The sequence below is a fragment of the Gopherus flavomarginatus genome, chromosome 2 (genome assembly GCF_025201925.1).
Source record: "Gopherus flavomarginatus isolate rGopFla2 chromosome 2, rGopFla2.mat.asm, whole genome shotgun sequence".
NCBI lineage: Eukaryota > Metazoa > Chordata > Testudines > Testudinidae > Gopherus > Gopherus flavomarginatus.
The window spans coordinates 17,339,061-17,361,618 of NC_066618.1; the positions used below are offsets into that span (position 1 = coordinate 17,339,061).

At 42.9% G+C, this 22,558-nt stretch overlaps 1 protein-coding gene across 14 annotated transcripts in view; it reads right to left on the reverse strand.

Moving 5' to 3' along the window:
• Nucleotides 1–22,558, reverse strand: part of KMT2C (lysine methyltransferase 2C) — a 339,555-nt gene that overhangs the window by 195,195 nt on the left and 121,802 nt on the right. For all 14 annotated transcript variants that reach the window (XM_050940383.1, XM_050940389.1, XM_050940387.1 and 11 more), the window contains 3 exons: nt 18,332–18,538; nt 14,328–14,473; nt 7,279–7,388 (listed from right to left, as the gene is read on the reverse strand). In XM_050940383.1, coding sequence (XP_050796340.1) covers nt 7,279–7,388; nt 14,328–14,473; nt 18,332–18,538 — 463 coding nt within the window. The remainder of the gene's footprint in view (nt 1–7,278; nt 7,389–14,327; nt 14,474–18,331; nt 18,539–22,558) is intronic.

Below are 22,558 nucleotides of genomic sequence, written 5' to 3' on the forward strand. Positions count from 1 at the left end.
TTACCCTGAAGTACAACAATGTGGTTTGGCCAGTCATCCTGAGTAGCAGGAGAACCACCCTATCCTTGGGAGAAGCTGGCAAATAATATACAGGGAATCCATGGAAAACTGAACTACCTAATGCATCAAGCTGTTGACCTGAGTAAAAATTTCTACTGTATGCTAGTATTTGAATACTGCTGCCTATTAAACTGACTAACAGTGTATGTCTCATGAAGAAGCATGCATATTGCCTATATTTCACTCATCCTGCTCCATCATGTCAAAGGAAGAGTTACAATTATGACAATACAGTGTATAAGCAAAGGAGGCTACTTTGCCAGAATGCTTCACATCTGGACCAAAAATAAAAGACAAATACAACTATAGAAAAATGCCTAGTAAGACAGAAGTAGAAGCAGTTCCTAGCCTGTAAACATGATGTTTGGGGGAATCAATTATTTAAGAAAAGTACCATACGGCAGCTCGGTGGTGCAACGGGATAATGGTGTAAAACAGGATAACACACTCAACAATCACATCAGAAGAGAATCAGGAAGAGGAACATCACTGAATACATACTATATGCCTTAAATAGTTGCTTAGGTCACACAGAAATATTTAGAGGACACTAAAGACAAAGTAATTTCTGAGAGCTCTGCAATTCATTTGAAAAGATGAGTCACCATGTAAATCGACCTACTACCATACTACTAAGAATAATTAGCAATTACACCACATTTTCCACATTCAAAGAATTTTATAAACAGGACCTAAATAACCCTAATCCAACCAGTGAGGTAGGTATTATCCCCATTCGGCAAATCAGAAAGTATCAAAAAAGGTTAAGTGACTTGCTCATGGCCCTGGAGGAAGTACATGTGAGAGCTGGGACAAGAGAGGTTACTCACCTTGTGCAATAACCGGAGTTCCTTGACATGTGTCTCATATGGGTGCACCACTTCAGGTGAGCATAAACCCCTGTGGCTTTGATCAGACATTTTTGGTAGCAGTGTCTGTTCAGCCCACGCATGCGCCCCCATACATCCTCATGCTCTGCTCCAAGGAAACGTAGGCCTGTGTCCTTCTCTACTATGAAGTTCCACAAGGAAACTCCAAAGAAGAGGGGAAGGAGGGCACTCACAGGGGAATACATTTCAAAGAACTCTAATTACTGCACAAAGTGAGTAACTTTTTCTTTGATTAGCGTCCCTATGGGGACAGGCAACTCCTGAGCAGTATCCCTCTAAGGAAGGGATGATTTCCAAGATGACTTCTAGGCTGAAGGCAGTTGAGGAAGAACTGAGAACAGTTCGCCCGCCCAGCCCTATATATCCTCCGAGTGGGGCATGAGAGCACATGCACAGCCCAAACAGGCATCTCTACCAAAATTTCTGATCAAAGGCCCAGGGGTGCATGTGCAACTGAAACAGAGCACTCACATCCTGATGGGGAGCACTGACAGGGACACTACTCAAAGAAGAACTAGGAGTTCCTGAGTCCCAGCTCAATGCATTTTCTGATGGTAGGCCATAAAATAAGTCGCTCTGAACACTGGTGAGTAATGACGATCCTGCTTGGGAAAAGGTGTAAGTTAGAACAGGTGGAACTTCTGACGTGTCCTTTTTTAAAAATAAAAATCAACAGTCCTTCCAGTTATGAGACAGGAAGAACACAGACTCGGAGCACTGAGAAACTGTGAGTTCGGTCATCTCATCTGATGCACTGCAAACAAGCACTACGCAATTAGATGACCTGGTTGTTATATGCTGTTGGTATTATGATAGCTCTCAGAAGTCACAATGAGGGTCATGGTCCTACTGTGATAGGTACAGATAGATACATAGGTATTTAAGGCCTTGTCTACATACAGTTTTTGGACTGATTGAACTAAAATCAGTAGAAAAAATGATTTACCTAACTTGGTGCATCTCTCTAGTATGGACACAGCTACATAAGTATAATAAGCAACAGTAGCATAAACACCTTTATACCAGTATACGTGTCCACACTAGAGGGTTGCACTAATTTAACTAAACCATATTTCTATTGATTTAGTTAAATCAGCACCAAAGAAATCAAAACCAAAAAAAACAACAACTGTAGACAAATCTCAAGAAGACAAGAAACATATAAAGGGTGAGAAAGATACATTCAAATATTGACATGTATATACTATTTTTTAAAAAGAGCTATACCAAAGTTCCCCATAACCTGCCCCTTCTGGTAAGAATCACAGAAGTAGTAAGCCCTGAGCAGGGATATGAAGGAGGAAAAGGTAGTGGCTTTACGGATCAGTTCAGGTTGGGCATTTCATGCACAGTGGGAGCATGGAAGAAGGTTTGAAGACAACTGTAAAAGCATACACAAGTGGGCAGACAAGGCTGTCACCACTGGTGGAGTGGAGGGATAGAGGATAACATAGTAAAAGACAAAAAAGGATAACAGGGAGTGGCAGAGCTGTACATGTCCTCTGTGACCAATGAGATACAGCGAATTTGAACTGGAGACAGTGGAAAAGGTGAGACAGTAGATTGGGAGGACTGTTTCACGCATCCCATTTAAATGGTTTCCTACCTACTCGCATTTCAGGCGATATAAACACACATGCCCTCTTGATTTCCTTCAGTACCACTTCTCTTCAGCCTCCGTGCTCCAGATGAGTGAGCTCTCCTAGCTTTGTAGGCTGCTGTCTAAGTGCTATCAGAAGAGAAGGATGGTTGGGAAAGTTACTGCTACAGCAACTTCTTTATTGTGTGGTGTATATAAAGGCAGCAATTCAAATTCCATTAGTCCTTCTAAGATCAACAAGAACAAAAAAGTGATGTTAAAAAATAGACAACCTTATTTCAAGATAACTAACATACAACTCGCTAAACCACCACCAAGTGCTATTTGTCCTTTTTGGGCAAACTATGTCTCTCATTAACAGTGCACCGTCCTTCCCTAGACATTTCCCAACATTCTGCATTACACTTTTTGACATATATTGCTTTAATCTAGAATGCCAGCTCCTCTGGATATGGACTGCGTCCTTTTATTTACCTATGAAATTCCATACACAAGTACAGTATTAAATAAAAAGAACAAGAAGAGGGGGAAGTGCCACACTCAGGAGTGAAGTCTTTCCCTTTTCCAGAAGAAAGCAGAGAAGGAGAATTGGCCATTTTTAATGGAACTATTTGACAGCAGTTTCTGACTGTGGTGACATTAGCCTGTATCTGTCTACACTGGTAACATGTCCTGAACTGAGCCATTTAATGCAAACAAGCGGCAATTTTTACACTGCCTTAGCAGAACACAGGAAAACGCTCACCTCATCAAAATACGTAAATTAAACATGGAAATTACAAAGCAGTGTTTAAAATACCTGAAAATGTTTCAAAATAATCTTTGTTAAAATCTCAACAGCTGTAATCCCTGGAGGCCCCCAATTTAATTAGAATTAAAATTGGAAGTGCACCCTGTATCAAGGTACCAAGTATCAAGACAGCATGATCAAGGATGCCGTTAGAAATGCAAAAGACTGGAGCCAGAGGCACAGACAAAAACAGTATACTTCTCTTTCTCACCTTTTAAAACTATCTTTTTTAATAGTTTGGTTTGGTTTAGTTTAGTAGGTACAGCCATGTAATACTGTACTTTCATTTCTCACCTAAAAAGACTTGTGAAAATCTCTTACTCTACCCTGTGTCTCTGGCTAAAGTCTGATCTTCCAGTCTTATATCAAATTAACGATGTGGCTACTTCTTTGCTTCATTATTTCAGACTTCTTTTCACATACTGTATAGAGCATTTTAAGGAACCAATATTAGTGACTTAGTTATATTTTGCATACAAATAAATAACTGAAAACTATATATAAAAAGTTTTAAGAAAAATACGGTGATCCAAAAATATAAGCAAAATTGGATTCTATGCCAAAAGCCTTTTCAAAAGACATCTGAAATGTAAGAGCTGGAATGTATCTCTCTGGAGTTTACAGCATATTGAGCTTAAAAGAATGATCTTGGAGCCCCATGGACGTGTAACTTTTTAACCTTAAAAGTGGTCTTGAGAAACTCTTTCTTTGGCTCAGGTGGGTAAGATGAACGGGGTAAAAGGACTCAGACTACACATTAACAAGGCACACACATTACCACACATATAATGGTCTATTTGGTCATTTACTTGTCAGCTGTGAAATAAAATAACCTGATGCATTAAGTCCCTTAAGCCATGAAAAAACAAGACATCATGGATATATCAACAATAATCAGAGACAGAATGGAGACTGGGTAACAAAATCAAAGCAACTAACACAGACCTAGGCAAAAAAAAAAAAAATGAATGTGTCATATGTCTGAACAAATAAATTCTAATGCCTTCAAAACCAGTGAATCAAAGGGGTGGATCACAGAAGAGAAAATCTAAGCAGAACATTTTGTGAAACATACAAAGCCTTGGACATAGGTGTGGACTACACTTAAAAATTTTAACCCAGCAGAAAGTAAGAGCCAAGTGGAAACAGAAAATGATTTACACACACATTTTGGAACAGGTCAGTGAAAATATGCATACACAAGCTTTATTAATGCAATCACAAGTTCAATGAAGCCAAATGGACATCTCAACTGATAAACAGAGTAATAAGAAACACGGTCAAATCCAGTTAAAAGACAATCAGAAACAGATATCTCAACTACTGAGAAACAATAATGCAAATTCCAAATTAAAAAGACTCTCACGGTAAGAAAACCTACAAGATGTTCCCAGCAAAATAGAGAATTAAAAAAAAAAACAATTTTGCTAACGAAAAACATTCTTTGCATGTCAGAACTAATCTGCACAAGTAACATAAGGAATGGAGAAAACACCTTCCCAGTTGGGTAAAGACATTACTGAAGCAGACCACATCATAAACTCATGTAATGCCAGGGGGACTGCCAGGGAAAAAATAAGAGCAAGTTTGACGGCCCGTTAAAGAAACAACCTACAAATTGTTTTATGGAAAATCATCTAAATAAACCTAACCACAGACTCACACCTGTATTGCCAGCAGCATCCAGAACATTTACAGCATTAGAACACAAAAAACTAAAAGGAGGACAACACCAGAAAAGCAAAATTTGAAGAATGCACAATGCAACAGCTATAAATACAAAACTATATCAAATGAACAGCTGCTAAAATATATTACATAATACTATGCATTTATATAGAAGTACTTTGGACATTATATTATATTGTCTATTGTTATATAATAATATATTATTGCAGGTAATGTAAACCTTTTCAGTTTGAGAGCCAAACATTACTGTCAATACTCCAGGACAGAGTCTCTGTCTTGTTCTTCCCTTTACATTGATCAGCTGGTGCACAAAGACAGTGGAAATCACGAACAGGTCCCCTGCTGGATTCCCTAGTGTGGGTACAGCGCTGGCATAACCAGCTCCTATGTTTCCCTTGCTGCAGTCACTGGTGCAGAGGGATGTGCTCAGGGTGGGCAGAGGAAGTGGCTGTAACACACTGTACTCCAGCTATAACCAGTTGACCTATGACATCCTGTCAATCATAAAGAGTTAGTACAACTTAAAGCAGCCTCCAAGCCACTCTAACCTATTGCCGGTGCAAAGAATCTGGGAACAATAATTAATTGGTTGTTCTGTCTACTTCTCCTTTTTTCCCCACTTCTCCCAGGCTAAGCTGAAAGGCCAGGTGAGGGCGGGGACCCATCTTTGCTAGACAGTCTCCTAGATTCAGGCAGAGCCAGTTGAGCTCTCATCCTGCTTTCTCCAAGAATCTCACAATCTGGCAGGGAAGCAGGCAATGGAGCAGCCAGAACTACTATCTCGTCTCCCTTCTGCATAGCAGCAGGCAGCCATGAGGGAGCTGCTGAGTACTTGTAGCAGAGCTGCTGTTACAGATGCATGGGAAGTAGTGCTCCCTACTTCCACCTCCCACAGTGGCGGATGTAAACCAAATGTTTCAGGTCAAAAACCACAGCACACAGTTCAGGGAAACATTTTCAGTTCTTAACCAAACACTAATCTTAACGCAGGGCCTCAGTTTAGAGCCTCAAGAAGCCCTGGGCCACTGTATTTATTTGGACTGCTTTACCTATCCTTTCCTCTTGGAAGGCAGACTGCCTAAGTACCCTGACTGCAGCAGTACGGGCCTCTGAAGGAGAAAAAAAGTTACTATGAATAGGTCAAAACTTCTAAAATAAGTTTTTCTACACATGAAGTCACACAAATTAAAGGTCCAATATATTGCAGTCTACTAGAGCTGGATCTGGGTCAGCTGATACAGAAGTGACTCCTGGTTTTCAGGTGGTATAATGTAGCCTGAATAGTTCATCAAAAATAACTATTTAAACCAATCATGGGTCTAAAGTTGAATATTTCCCGATCCTTGCCCTTTCACTATTTTAATTTTGTGGTGACATTTTTATATTTGTTGGATGAAACATTTTTATGGCTGAGTTTAGTTTTGCTTTATTTATTTATTTGTCCCTAATGGTAGTTGTCTGAATGCTGTTCAGGAAATGAGTGTTAGAAATAGCCCTAGTGCAGATGACCTGGTGGACAGAATGCAGCTGACTTCCTAAAAGGTGCATGATAAATGCAATTTATCATGTGGATATCACAGTCACACAACACACTCTAATTGCTAAGCAACCTGCAAGCATTTGGGAGACACTTCTGCACTTGTTCCCCCCCCCCCCCAGCTAGATTGCCTCAGGGTATGTCTACACCGCAATTGGACACCCGTGGCTGGCCCATGCCAGCTGACTTGGGCTCGGGCTGCAGGGCTGTTTTATTGTGGTATAGATGTGCAGGGCTGGGCTGCAGCCTGAGCTCTGGGACTCTCCCACCTTGCAGGATCCTAGAGCCTGGACACCCACATTGCAATTTTTTAAAGAGTATTTGGGTATATCGACACCATATTAACTGCACTCTGATTATATAAACTTGTAAGGATAGAGAATGAATATTAGTGTTGATGAAAAAGGCATTTGCTAATTTGAACACATCTGTTTTTTTTCTGTGAACCCCTTGCCAGCTTCTAATAACCACAGAACTGATTCTGCCACGCAAACTCAAGCTGAGTAGTACTTGATACTCCACAAATTTTCCCACTGAAAACAACTGTAGATTACAATCTGATTACTTGTACAGTAAAGCATTACTGTGAATGTAAGAGGCAGAACAAAGCTCTAGGAGTTGATATTTGCAGTGAGTGACATTTTCTACTCTTATTTGAATTTTTTTTTTTAATTTTACAGTCTTGAGGGAAACGTTCTTTTTTTCTACTCACTTCTGTGCTCCCTGAGACAACAGCTTTGTCCACGTTCACCGATAGCTGCTCTTCAGTCTGGCATATTCCCAATGACCACTCTGCACAGCGGTGATGAGCCCAGCAGTGACCTAATGCATTATCATTGAGAAAAAATTGCACAATTTTACAACGCTGCCAAGCAGCAGTTGAGTTTCAAAATAAGCATTAAAGGAAAGACCTTAAAAAAAAAGAACAAAACAAACAAAAAAACCCCAGACCTGATCTTGCAACCATTACTAGAGAATACAGAGCTTAATTTTAGTGGTAAGTGCTTGCAGAGTTAGGACAAAAGTCTTTTACTGAAACAGAAAGAGTAGGAGGAGGAAGGAATCAACAATTTCTCTACATACTGCAGTTTTTATTATATACAAAAAACCCCGGATGTTTTCACACACATTTATATACTTTTCAGCTTCTAGTTTTTGTACCCCAAAATATATAAATACATCTGTGACATGTCTGTGTTTACTTATACACTCAAGGTTAACTTCAGGTTTGCCCCTCACTTATTTTACTGTTTGTCTGTATATTTGTCCTTAGCTTGTGAACTCCTTGGGACAAGGATCAATTCCTTTTGTCTGCTGGGAAAGCATCAAGCACATTGTGAGTGCTACCGTAAACAAATAATAATTTTTAAAAGATCACAAGGTGCCATGCACAGGGCTGGTACATAAATGGTTTTGTAAAAAAAACTGTGATTACAATAGTGAGCTGCTGTTATACAGAGACACTCACAAATAAGAGCCTGCTGTACTCATATTGAGAAACAGACTACAAAAATAGAGCTTCTAGGACTCAAAGTACCTGTTAAAATGGCTTTCAGTTCAGCTACTGGCAAAAGAATGAAAAAAGGTGGTTACTCACCTTTGTAACTGTTGTTCTTCAAGATGTGTTGCTCATATCCATTCCAGTTAGCTGTGCGCGCGCCGCGTGCACGTTCGTCGGAGATTTTTACCCTAGCAACACTCGGTGGGCCAGCAGGGCGCTCCCTGGAGTGGCGCCGCCATGGCACCCGATATATATCCCTGCCAGCCCATCCGCTCCTCAGTTCCTTCTTGCCGGCTACTCCGACAGTGGGGAAGGAGGGCAGGTGTGGAATGTATATGAGCAACACATCTCGAAGAACAACAGTTACAAAGGTGAGTAACTGTCTTTTCTTCTTCGAGTGCTTGCTCATATCCATTCCAGTTAGGTGATTCCCAAGCCTTACCTAGGCGGTGGGGTCGGAGTGAGACGTTGCGGAATGTAAGACCGCTGAGCCGAAGGCGGCATCGTCTCTGGACTGTTGGACCAATGCATAGTGCGATGCAAAGATGTGGATGGAAGACCAGGTGGCCGTGCGGCAGATTTCCTGTATGGGAACATGGGCCAAGAACGCGGTAGATGAGGCTTAAGCCCGAGTAGAGTGGGCGGTGAGATGGCCAGTCGGAATGTGAGCCAAGTCGTAGCATGCCCGAATACAGGATGTCACCCAAGATGCAAACCATTGGGAAGAGATTGCCATGCCCTTCATACGTTCTGCCACCACTACAAATAGCTGAGGTGAACGCCGGAAGGGTTTGGTCCTCTCGATGTAAAAAGCGAGAGCCCTGCAGACATCCAGAGTATGCAGCTGCTGTTCCCGTCACGATGAGTGTGGCTTTGGAAAAAGGACTGGAAGGAAGATGTCCTGATTAACGTGAAAGGAGGAGACGACCTTAGGGAGGAACGTCGGGTGTGTTCGCAGCTGTACCTTGTCCTTATGGAACACCGTACAGGGAGGATCCACGGTCAAAGCTCGACGTTCTGAGACTCGTCTATTCGAGGTGACATCGACTAGGAATGCTGTCTTCCAGGACAGGTACAGCAGCGAGCATGTGGCTAAAGGTTCAAAGGGGGGCCCCATGAGCCTGGTTAAGACGAGGTTCAAGTCCCAGGTAGAGGTTGGGTGTTTGACCTGGGGATAGAGTCACTACAAGCCCTTGAGGAATCTGGAAACTATAGGATGGGAAAAAACGGAACTGCCAGCCTCCCCAGGATGGAAGGTGGAAATAGCTGCAAGGTGCACTCTTAGAGAAGAGACCGCTAGACCGTGCTCTTTGAGAGACCATAAATAGTCTAAGATGGTGGGGACCAATACAGACTGCGGAGAGAGGTCCCGCTGAGTGCACCAGTGACAGAAGCGCTTCCATTTAGCAAGGTATGTCGATCGCATGGAGGGCTTTCTGCTTCCCAGCAGCACCTGTTGCACTGCGGCGGAACAACACAACTCCGATTGGCTCAACCAGCCAGCAGCCATGCAGTCAGTGCATGTCGAGAGCAGCGTACCAATCTCCGGGATCCAGGGAAGGAATAATGGTTCCCAGGGATACCATGCGGAACTTGAACTTTTTGATGAATTTGTTCAGTCCTCGCAGGTCTAGGATAGGCCGGAGGCCCCCTTTCACCTTGGGAATGAGGAAATAATCGGGAATAAAACCCCTTGCCCCTTAACTCCTCCGGTACCTCCTCTATAGCTCTGATTGAGAGAAGCGTGCGGACCTCCTGGATGAGGAGTTGCTCGTGAGAGGGGTCCCTGAAGAGAGACAAGGAGAGAGGGTGGAAGGGAGGGGGTGAAACAAACTGAAGATGGTATCCAAGCTCCACTGTGAGTAGGACCCAACGATCTGACGTCAACTGGGACCACGCAGGAAGGAACGGGGAAAGGCAGTTGTAGAACTGAAAGGGATCCGGGGAGGCAATTGGTACACTGCTCTCGGGCACACCCTCAAAAGTTTGATTTGGGTCCCGGTGTTGGTTTGGTGGGACCAGAATTGTTACCCCCTTGAGGTCCAGACTGACGTCTGCAATTAGTACGACCTCGTCTTCTGGCAAAGTCTTGCCTTGCCCGAGGCGGGGGGTAAGAGGGGTAAAGGCGCTGGGGTTGGGAGCGGAAAGACCATCTTTGAGTCTGAGGTGTATGCATTCCCAATGAACACATAATTACTTGGTTGTCCTTTAGACTCTGCAGTCTGGGGTCCATCTTTTGTGAGAACAAGCCTTGTCCATCAAACGGCAAGTCTTGTATCGTATGTTGTAACTCAGGTGGCAGGCCGGACACTTGCAACCATGATATATGGTGCATGGCTATGCCAGAGGCAACCGTTCTAGCCGCCGAATCAGCGGCGTCTAACAAGGCTTGTAAGGAGGTCCTCGAGACCCTCTTCCCATCCTCCAGGAGTGCTGTAAATTCCTGGCGGGAATCTTGCGGAACCAACTCAGCAAACTTCTCGACAGCCTCCTAGGTATTGTAACTGTATCTGCCCAGGAGGGCTTGTTCGTTCGCTATGCGGAGTTGGAGACCTCCCGCGGAACAGATTTTCCGTCCCAACAAATCCATGCGCCGGGCCTCCCTAGATTTAGGCACGGGGGCTTGTTGGCCGTGGCGCTCCCATTCGTTGACGGACTGTACCACCAATGAACAGGGAGCGGGGTGCACGTAGAGGTACTCATACCCCTTGGAAGGCACTATGTACTTCCGTTCGATCCCCTTGGCTGTGGTTGGGATGGAAACCTGGGATTGCCAGATAGCGTCTGCTCTAGCCTGGATCGAACGGATGAAGGGGAGAGCCACTCTGGTGGATGTCTCTGCGGACAAGATGCTAATCACCGGGTCCTCCACCTCTGGAACCTCCTCTACCAGCAGGCTGATATTCTGGGCGACATGCTGCAGAAGGTCCTGATGTGACCAGAGGTCGATCGGAGGTGGCCCCGATGATGACGTCCCCGCTACTGCCTCATCCGGGGAAGAGGAGGATAACAGCCCCGGGATGAGTGGGTCCTGCACTGACGTCTGGTCCGGGGGTACCTCCATCTTTAGAAGGTCATGCGGGTCGGGTGCGTGTGCACTGGTTTCCTCTGTGCCAGCGGGGGGAGGTCAGCTGACGGTGGCATCGGGCACATGGTGCTCTGAGTGACCGGAGCGTGATGAGCCAGTCGGTTCACCTTGGGCTTAATGATACGCCCAAGGTTTCCAAAAGGACCACTGATGAGGTCCGTGGTCCGGGCCATGGGCATGCGTATCCGAGTCCCCATAGGAGGCACTGTCCGCATGGGAGGAGACGGATGGATAACGCAAGGGCCACAGAGGAGGTGAAGTCGATTGGACCAGGTCTCTGTGTCCATTGGACTCCTGTCTGCACGGTCCCGGCGAACGGTACCGAGAGTCGTAGCGGTGCCGGGAGCGGGACCAGGACCTGCAACCAGCGCGGTGCTGGGAGGTAGACCGGTGCATCACATCTCCATGTCGAGATCGGCTGCGAGAGGTACGGCAGTGCCAGGATCTGGACCGGTGCCGAGAGTACCGCGATAGAGACTGGGATCTCTAACGGTACCACGAATACAATCGGTACCGGGATGGAGAGCGGTACCGGGACTGCGAGCGGCGCTGGGATAGGGAGCGATGGTGGGACTGAGAGTGACTGCGGGACCTGGATAGGGACCGGCGGCGTTCTGCAGTGCCTGGCGAAGATGGCCTCATCATGGCAGGCTTGCCCAATGACTGAGGAACCCACACTGGCGGTGCCGGGGGTTGGGGCAGCTCGGGCTCCATCAGAGTAATCAGTTCCTGAGCCATGGAGAAGGTCTCCGGCGTCGAGGGCATGACGAGCTTGACCACAGCGTGCGCTGGGGAGCTGCTGGGCATCGGATTCGACAGCTCCTGAGAGACTGGAATCAATGGTGCGGAGGCAAGCGGTGCCGCGGCAGTTGATGGTGCTGGGCGGTCTGCCTTGGATGTACGCTCCGACTGCGGTGTAGATATAGGTGCCGCAGGAGCCTTGTGCCTCTTGCTCCTTGGGGAGAGGGATCGGTGCCGACCAGAAGGTTGAGCCAGTGAAGGATGGTGCCGAGGAGTCTTTACAGGAACCGTGCGCTCCAGTGCGGACGGAGCACTGATCCCCGGTGCCGGAGTCGGTGCCGAGGATGGAGGAGTTAAAGCTGCCTCCATCAAAAGTTGCTTGAGGCGAATGTCCCGCTCTTTCTTCGTCCGGGGCTTGAAAGCCTTGCAGATTCTGCACTTGTCCGCAAGGTGGGATTCGCCCAGGCACTTTAAAAACAGGAGTCGTGCGGATCTCCTGTGGGCATCGGCCGATGACAGGCCGTGCAGGGTTTGAAGCCCGGTGAACCGGGCATTGGCCCCGGTACCGGTGGAGGAGAAGGGGCTAGCCCCCAATCCCCTCTAACTATATACACAACTACTGTAAGAACTACTAATATAAATGCAAACTAGAACTATAAAAACCTAACTATGTACACAATAACTATATAAACGAGCGAAGAGCTAGGGAGGTGGAGATCGGCTAAGCCGCGCTCCACTGTTCCAACGACCGACATGGGCGGTAAGAAGGAACTGAGGAGCGGATGGGCCGGCAGGGGTATATATTGGGCGCCATGGCGGCGCCACTCCAGGGGGCACCCTGCCGGCCCACCAAGTGTTGCTAGGGTAAAAATCTCCGACGAACGTGCACGCAGCGCGCGCACACCTAACTGGAATGGATATGAGCAAGCACTCGAAGAAGAACCACAGGATATGGTATAATGACAAACTGCTAATATTTCTCGCCTCAGCTGAAGGTATTCTATGCTGACAGACCATATAAGACTCATGGTATGTACCTCTTGAAATTTGCTATTAAGCATATAAACTGTATATTGCAACTCTGCATTTAGTAACAAAAAAAGGACTGAAAGTAAATAAAAAGAAATAATTGTAAGCATTTTCCAATAGTGATGACTTGGAAGAATTAAAATTTATCCAACATTAGGCGACCAGACTCCATACTAATTTTTTTTTTAATTCACTTAGAAGAGGTTTCTTTGCAATCAAATTTTGAAACCAATTTTCAGAGAATTTTGAAAAAAAGTGACACTACTACTAAGTTCAGCACAGAGATAATATTTATAGAACAAGTTCTGAGTTCCTACAGTTTCTTCTTTTGTGAGACACAAGTAGGGCTAACCAAATTCATAGTCCATTTTGGTCAATTTCACAGTTATAGGATTTTAAAAATTAAAAATGTCATGATTTCAGCTATTTAAACCTGAAATTTCATGGTGGTGTAACTGTAGGGATCCTGACCCAAAAAAGGAGTTGGGGATGCAGGATTACAAGGTTATTGTAGGATAGGTTGTGGTACTGCAACTCTTACTTCTGTGCAGCTGCTGGTGGCGGTGTGGCCTTCAGAGCTTGGCAGCTGGAGATCGGTGGCTGCTGGTTGGGCATCCAGCTCTGAAGGCAGTGCTGCCACCACCAGCAGCGCAGAAGTAAGGATGGCATGGTATAGTATTGCCACTCGTACTTCTGCGCTGCTGCTTGCAGAGCTGGTTCTTCATTCAGCAACCGCCACTCTCCAGATGCCCAGCTCTGAAGGCAGTGCAGAAGTAAGGGTGGCAATACTGTGACCCCCATCTAAAATAATCTTGCTACCCCCCTGTCATCCTCCCTTTTGGGTCAGGACCCCCAATTTGAGAAACGATGGCCTCCTCCGTGAAATCTGTAGAGTATAGAGTAAAAGCACACAAAAGACCAGATTTCACTGTCCGTGACACATTTTCCATAGCCGTGAATTTGGTAGGACCCTATATATAAGCATATGGTGTAGATTGCTAGTAGGGCAACATTTCAACCAAAATGATCTGAGAAAATAGCCCAAAGCTTCTTGATTTTTCTGATATACCTAAATATAACATTAAAGTTAAAAATGTATATTACAATCTTAAGACCTGATCCTGAAAGCCCTTCCTCTCATGACTAATTGTTATTTGTTCAGGTATCCCCCGTGAAGCCACATGAGAAGGAGGCTTTGCAGGACTGTGCCTTTAGGAGTTATATAAAATGACAGTTTAAACTCTGACATATTATCTCTGTTTCTTTCTCCTTTGCTCCTCACTTCCCCAAAGAGGCAATCACTATATCAAACTAAAAGATTTAAACAAAAGTTTAGTTTGAATTCCAGTTAAATCATTACAAACATGTACCACATACTATTAACAGCTGAACGTATACCTACCTGTTGGCTCAAATAAGGCTTGGACATCAATGTCATCTGGTAAGCCAACTAAACTGAGTTCATCCCAGAATTTGACAACCTGATCGTCAGAAGCAGTTTGAGTGCTTACACTTGTACATGATGCTATACTCTGTCGAGGTCTCTCTCTGTACAGAAGGAGAGAAAAAATGTGGGTAGGTAACTCTGCAATTAAAACAGTCTAAGTTTATAACTCAATTAGCAATGCGGTTTTTAAATTATCTAAAAAACCCAGAATGCCTCAAATGAGTTTTCCCTAAGTGTGATAAAACACCCATCGAAGCGGGGGGGGACCTAGCCCAGTTTCTTGAATTTTGACACAGTATTTATATCAGTAGGAGAAAACGAAGAACAATGCTTTCAGTTAAAAGTCATATGCACCAGAAGAAATGACTGTGTTAAATGGCCCTTTGTCCAGTCTGACCATCTCATTGTTCAGGATATATACCCTAAAATTTTTCAAACTTCATTTTTTGTTTGACTTGCTTCATCTCCAGAAGAGAAGAGGATTGTTAGGTAAGTACAGGCAGATATAGATCCAGGCAAAGAAGGGATATTTCTGTGGGGAAATGGGAAAACCTGGAACAAAGAGAGGGAGGTGGTATAAACAGAGGGTGTCAGCTGCAGCTTTCTTATGGTTTCCTCTCTGCAACCTCGACAGCTGGTCTGTGGTATAGCATTGACAGTATTCTCAAAGGAGACTCTGCCCTACCAGACAGCGGTAAGCTGTTAGGATAGCAGACAGCTAGTGTGTATGGGGGAAGGGTGAAAAAGACCAAGAAAGGAGAAGGTTAGATGGCAGCAGATGTCTTTGTCCCACACAACCAAAATTCACAAAATAGCAAAGTGTAAGAGAAAGAGGGTAGAAAAGGAGAATTTAATGATACAAAAAGCACTAGATGATGATGAAATGGAAGAATCTACCAAACCTATTAAAAAACCCCCACAAACACCACAATATACTATTTGAGCACAGGCTATCCTCCTTTCTGGCTTTTTAACTCAACCTACCAAAAAATTATCCACTGAACATCAGACTCATCAACCAGAGAAACCTGACTTCCGCAACCCTACTTAAAAAAAAAAGTTTCTGCCTTCGATTTCTAAAGCACTGCACTAAGCCTTACTGAGACGTCTAGTCCCCTCAGCTACCATAGTGAAATTTGGGTCGTCTCAATCTTTTATTGGTTCCTTCTTCATTAGGGCCCTACCAAATTCCCAGTCCATTCTGATCAATTTCATAGTCAGCAGGTTTTTTAACTGGTCAATTTCACATTTTCAGACCTTTACATTTGAAATTCCATGGTGTTGTAACTGGGGGGGGGGTCCTACCCAAAAGTGGGTTGTGGAGAGTCACAAAGCTAATGTATGGGGGGTTGCAGGATTTCCACCCTCACCTTTTGCACTGTGGAGCTTTCTGCAGCTGAGGGAGATTCCCAGAGGTGGCTCTGACCTCACCCGTGCTGCTGGGAACCTTCAGAGCTGTCAGCAGCCACAGAGCTTCCTGCAGCTGGGGGAGGTTCCCCAAGAGTGGCTGTGCAATGGAAGTCCTGTCCCACTTCAGCCCCGAGGGGACTAGCAGCCCCCAGCTGGGGTACTCCCAGCAGCATGGGGAAGATCAGCCCCAACTCCACCTCTGGGAATCTCCTCAAACTGCAGGAAGCTCTGTGGCTGCTGCCTTCAGTCTGATCTCCCCACTAGAGCAGCCACGCAGGAGAAGTCCCGTCCTTCCCCAGCCTGGCAGACTAACAGCTGGATCCCAGTGAATGGTAGGAGCCCCCAGCTGGGGCGCCCCCAGGCCTGCCCTGTTCTGCCCCTCCAATAGCTAGATTTCACTGGGGAACTCTGATTTCACAGTCTGTGACGTGTTTTTCATGGCCGTGAATTTGGCAGTCCCCTATTCATTAATAAATCAAGCATATGCCTCAGTGGCTGTTCATAGATGTTGACAGTAGCAGCAGCATGAAACTGCTACAGTTCTTGACAATTTCATGATGCTCATACCCTTCTGAAAAAGAACAGTGAACTTGACCAAATTTATGTTGATTTTACTTTACTGCTTGTTAAAGCTATGAGCTACAGCAGGCAACAGAGCTGTGTGCTGACTTAGGAGTACAAAATTCTCTCATTTTACATTTGGCTTATTTTGAAGGTTACCTTCAGAAACATAAGAGCAAGGAGATGGGGGAAAAGTAAGTGAAAGCTTAAGCTGTGCAAAAATTGGTGGTTAAGACCCCCCCTCCTCCACATCTGTCAAGAAAAGCTTCTCTCTCATTATTGGTGAGTGGGTGAAGTTTTCAATCCTTGGCACTAAATTATATCCTAATGACTTATGTCATAACAAAAAAAAAAAGTGTGCAATATCAGAAATCAAAACCTTCAAGACTAAAACCTATTACTATGAATAAAATAGTCCCCTTATTAACTGATGTATTAAATTAACCCATTCTACCGCAAAAGGGCAAGTACCCCTACATGCAGTCAAGCCAGATATTATTAACATAGGCTCCTGTTACTGAATTACTGGTCAGTTTTGAATCAATCTAAAATAGAAAGAATTACACATTCATACCAGATTTTATAATAAGGAAATCTGAGTACTTGTTTTTTTTTAATTTGCGTTTATAGTTCCTTAATATCAAATGGATAAAATCACTGCCAGCTTTATATAGAGATTCAGCATTCATACTTAATTAAGGGCTATTAAACTAAAATGTATCTAAACTGAATAAACCTAATCTGAATATGAATTCAAATTTAAATGTCTACAGTACTTTTAATGCTATATATGCCTTGATAATTCAGGATTCCTTAAAATGTACCACCTTAAATCCTTTTAAAAGGCTGCCTCTCTTTGTTATTGTTTCATTTCCCACTTCACTTCTTCACTGTATTGGCAGCAGTCCAAAGCTATCAACCAATCAGAAAACTCCAACACAACAATGCTTTAGTACTTAAACTTGGATGTTAGCCAGCATGGCACTTGGGGATGATTACATCATCACCCTCAAGGGACAGAGCTGCTTAGTTGTTCCAAGCTAAATTAATTTTGCACTTTCCCATAGGCTACAAAAACCTCTACTAATCAGCCAGCACAACTAAATCCACATATTAGCAAGACAGCTCTGAAACAAGAACACATCTAACCATGGTAACGGCAAAAACCCAGAATTACAAAATCCAAACTTTTTATAAAGAAAAATCTATTCCATTATGCAAATACTAAAAAAATCTGCATTCGCAGTTATGGATGTATTTTAAACTTCATTTTCATAAATATATTCAATAATCTTTCAGCATGGACCATACAGGAATGGGTACGTGAATGTAATTTCTCAGAAATAGCTATTAAAAAGTGCTCTATTACAAAAGGCACCTGGGATATTACTATACATCAATGGATTAAAAACAGAACATTGACATACACAAAAACAACAAACAGAGTTCTAATCACAGTAGAATATACTGTATTCATATAGCACGTTGCTTTTCACAGTTGCAAGGATTATTTTTGGAGGGGGCCAGGGAAGAAAGATTACAAAGTGACACACACAAATTTCTTGCCTCCCCAATGTACACAAACACAACAGTTTAGAAATCAACTGGTTAATGTGTTACTCCTCTTCTGTTCTTTTGCATGCTATCTCTAAGATCTATTTCAAGAGTACAAATACATTTGTATTTTTAAAGTAAGTCTGTCTCTCTTACTTTTGTACTCTCCAAAAAAGAACACGTTCTCACTTCTAGGGGAAAAAACTTTAACAATAAGAAGCAGAAGAAAGATTGCTATTTTTCTGACATGGTTTGCAATTTTTCAAACACAGATTAATAATACTAAGCATCATGTGGTTTTAAAATAATTTTAAATTTTCAAATTATTCACTTATCACTGCACAATGTTTGCATATATGCTTCCTGGCCTCTCTACAATAAATCAACAATACAACAAAATTATGACAAAAGTTTTTATGATGAAACAGACTTACTTCTTCTGTCCTCTTTGTTTGCGCGGCACTGAGTTTTGCCTTGGAGTTCTCTCATAAACTCCATCGCTGCGGTCGTTGGTTTCATTCTTACTTAAAGGCTGGTTCTTCCAGGGGATGATAAACACTAGCGTTGGACTGAATTGTTTTAATTCTCCTTGTCCTAATGAGCTTCGTTCACCACAGTAACAAAAGGCGCAGAGTTGTTCGCTGCAAAGAGGAAACTTTTTTAAATCAGGATAATCTGGGGGATTTCCTATTAATTGTCATGTTTTATGTCAATCTGACTTTCCTCAAACAGAATGCAAGTACAATAAATAAAATATAAATAATAATTTAAAGTGTATCTTTAAATAAATTTGCAATTTAACTACTAAATATATTATTTAAAATTATGTAACAGTAGTTCTGTTTTTCTGCCATAAAAGTTTGCTAAAAATGTGGAAAACACACAAAGTTAAAGTTTTTTTATTTTTCCTCTGCTTAAAAGCCCTTTGTCTATCAAGGAAAAAACTTCACATATTCTGCTGTATCCAAAAGGTATGAGCAAATCTAAATGGTGGTGACTGAAAGAAAGGGGTGGTGGGGGAGAAGGGGTAAGAGATGCAATACCTTATTAAAATCCCATATGCACCAAAAAGATAATATAGTGGAAAACTCACAGCACTTACATGACATACACACACATACCCCCCTATAACACACACAGTATGTATAACATATAACCATGCATCTAGAATACAAATGTATGCATTATCTATTGTATACAAAACATCACACACACATTTAAAAAAATTAATGGGAAGATCAGAATAATGGAACACTCACAGCAATGACTACATAAAGACAGGTTATAGCTACATATCATATACAAAAAAATATACCTCTAGCCCATTATAATGCCACCCGATATAACATGAATTGGGATATAATGCAATAAAGCAGCACTCCGGGGGGGGGGGGGGGCAGGGCTGCACGCTCGGGCAGGTCAAATCAAGTTCGATATAATGCGGTTTCACCTATAACACAGTAAGATTTTTTGGCTCCCAAGGACAGCATTATATTGAGGTAGAGGAGTATATCCATTTAACACAGACACTGTAAAAATACAGCAGCCTAAACTTCTATTTGAGGAAACTTGCACATATTTAGTACTATGACCTGTTAAGTAAGTTATCCCTGTACCATTTGCAATCTTGTATTAACGCTCAAAACACAATGACAGTTGTGGCAGCATTCCTTGTGTCACATCATATGGAGGTTACTGCACAATATTTCTAAAACAACCATATTCAAAAACCTAAAATGTGAACTTTTAAAATTTGCATAAAAACTGTTTAAAGAGAAAAATCATTTCACATGTTTTCCGCCTAAGTGAGGCACTTTGTTTTATGTGTATTTATGTCCCTGTGATCCCCAAAACGTGCCTAAGGGAATCTGGCACTTGGGTGGAAGCCTGGTTTGGAAAGAGCTCCATTTAAATAGAATTTAAGCACATCTCTGAAGTGGCATATTTGGACTTTGGCTGAGCAGTAAGTTGAAAATAAAAAAAAGTCCCCTGGAGGTCCAATTACAGTAGTGTTCACTAGGACTTGGAAAAAATAACAGATCATCTGCACTGCTAGTCAAGGGGCTGGTCTACACTACAAAGTTAAGCTGTCCTAACTACATTGCTCAGGGTTGCAAAAAATTTCACACCGCTCCAGTTATAGACACTGCTGGGTTGATGGAAGAATTCTGTTGACCTCGCTACCGCCTCTCAGATAGGTGGACTTACTACACCCATGGACAAACCCCTTCCATTGCTTTGGTAAGCAGCTGTGATGCTGCAACATTTCTAATGTAGACATACCCAAAGTCAGGTACAAGCAGCAGCAACAGCAGAATGAAGAAAGAACTAAAAAGGGAAATGTTGCAGTCCTAACAGAGGACTATGACAATCCAATACAGCCATTTAACCTTGTGTTAATGTACTTTGAGACTGGACAAAATCTTGCCCTTACAATATAACACCACTGGGGAAGGGAAGATGGGGAAGAGGACTGGGTGCAGAGAAGGTCCCTGAGACATCCTGCAAGCACACAGCTGTCTGTCTCATATGGAAAGGCTGAACAGGAAGACATGGTTTTCTGGAGCACTTCTTAACGGTGGCCCAAGAAGCAGCAACATGCCACCAACTGTAGCATGTATGTGGAGCTGGCCATGCCAAACTGGCAGACCACAACCTTTTGGGGCCAGGTTGCTTCAACAGCAGCCTTAGTTGGGTCCCCCTCACAGTATTCAAGAGAGTGCTAGAGAAGACCCCATCCTGTTGCGTTGGGAGAGAACCTTAGTGCATATTCATGCCCCATGTTGACCCCTCTCCTGCCCCCAATGATCCTGCTTGACACAGGATAGGTGTTGGCCTATACTTCCAATATACAACCCACAGCAGAGATTTTGCTCATAACTGAGTACTAGGCAATGGGATTAATTTCAGAAATATTTACAAGAATCTGCCTGAAGACAAAAAATTTTTGAAGAAAGAAAAATCTAAGTTCCCTGAAGAGGGCATAAAGATGAGAGTAATCTCTCTTCCAGGCTGTAAATTTAAATGTAAATGTAATTTCAAATGTTATATGGCAGAGTAACAAATTAGTAGCTATTCATATTTCAGAGAATATGGCTCAATCAGAGTATTAGGTGAAAACGTGAGAGTTGCCCTCATTCACACAGCCTGCAGATCAGGTGGCAAAATTATTTAGGGTAGTCAAACCTAAAGAGGACTGTGAGAGACTTCAAAGAAATTTAACGGTAGGTGAAAGGGCAGCACACTGGCTGATGAAACTCAAGTGTTTATAAATGCAAACTTTTCCACATTGCAAGGAATAATTTGAACTACTCATACACATGTGGCTGGTTTATAAATTAACTGGAACAACTTACATAAGTTGTTGTGATCATTATGAACAGTTAAACAAAAAAAACCTGCTCAATGTAAAACAGTCAAAATTGCAAATAAAACATTACAATGCATAAAGAATGAAATAGAAGATATTTAAAATATGATGCTATTAAATAACCCAGTACTGGTGCGCTACTGGACTTTCTAGGTTTGGAGACAGCTGCAGGGTCTCTGCTGCAGGTTGCAGCTTTCCCAAGCAGCAATAGGTTGAAATTAACAAAATTAGTCAGTTTCATGGCTGCTATTCAGGATGGTGTGGACAACTGTGAAAATATAAAGAATCATGTCAGTTTCATGCTACTGCTTGGGAAAAGCTATGAACCACAGCAGCTGACATAAGCACTGGTGTATTCAGAGAGGAAGGAAAAAAAGAAGCAGCCTTGGTTTAAGGGCCCAGTAGCAGAGACACATTCCCTCATTCAGGAGCCAAGAATCTGGGAAGGAATCTAACAAAAGAGATCCTACATCCTCTCAGAAGCCAGAGGACTCTAGTATTGAGGTAAAAGGAGAAAAAGAAAGCTGCTCATTTCTAAAAGAAATATGGGGCAATTGGGCTTCAACTCTATCAAGTATTTATAGCCAGATATTTATCTGAAAGATACCTTAAACCACACCAAAACCCATGAATAGAATCCTAGTAGAAATCTCCAAAGCCTCCAATTCTCAGCGGTTTGGAAGGGAGGTGTGAGTGTGTGTCACACCCATACACATTGATCATGGAAGTTTGCCTTCTCATCTTCTGTGCTAACCTGGGAATAACAGACGTAGGGCTTGTCTACACAAGGAGTTATTATTCCAGAATTGCTACTCCTGATAAGAGTGCCTCATTCTGAACTAGCTTAATCTACAGTGATTAAACTAATCCAGAATAAGAGCATCCACACATTGAGTTAATCAGAAATAGCTATTCTGGAATGTAATTCCCTTTGTAGATACTTCCTTAGCCTTTTAGCTAATAAGTGTTTCGTAAATATTTTAAACCCTGTCTGTATAGACAAAGGCAAATTTCTTTCCCTAACAGGTGAGACAGACAGACAATTTAAAAATACAATTCCTTTCCCATATATCAATATTCAGTTTATTTCTAGGGGAGTGGAGAAGAGACCTCAATTCAGACTGAAGACAGCGGGAGTTGAGAAAATTCAGCGACTCATAAAATCAAGTCCTGTGATCAGATTTCGGATGTTTACAGAACAGAGTAATATTTTAAAATGGGATAATGAGAAAGTTAACATGCCACCTACTGATCTCTTCATAATTTATTGAAATGGAAAAGCAAGCAGATC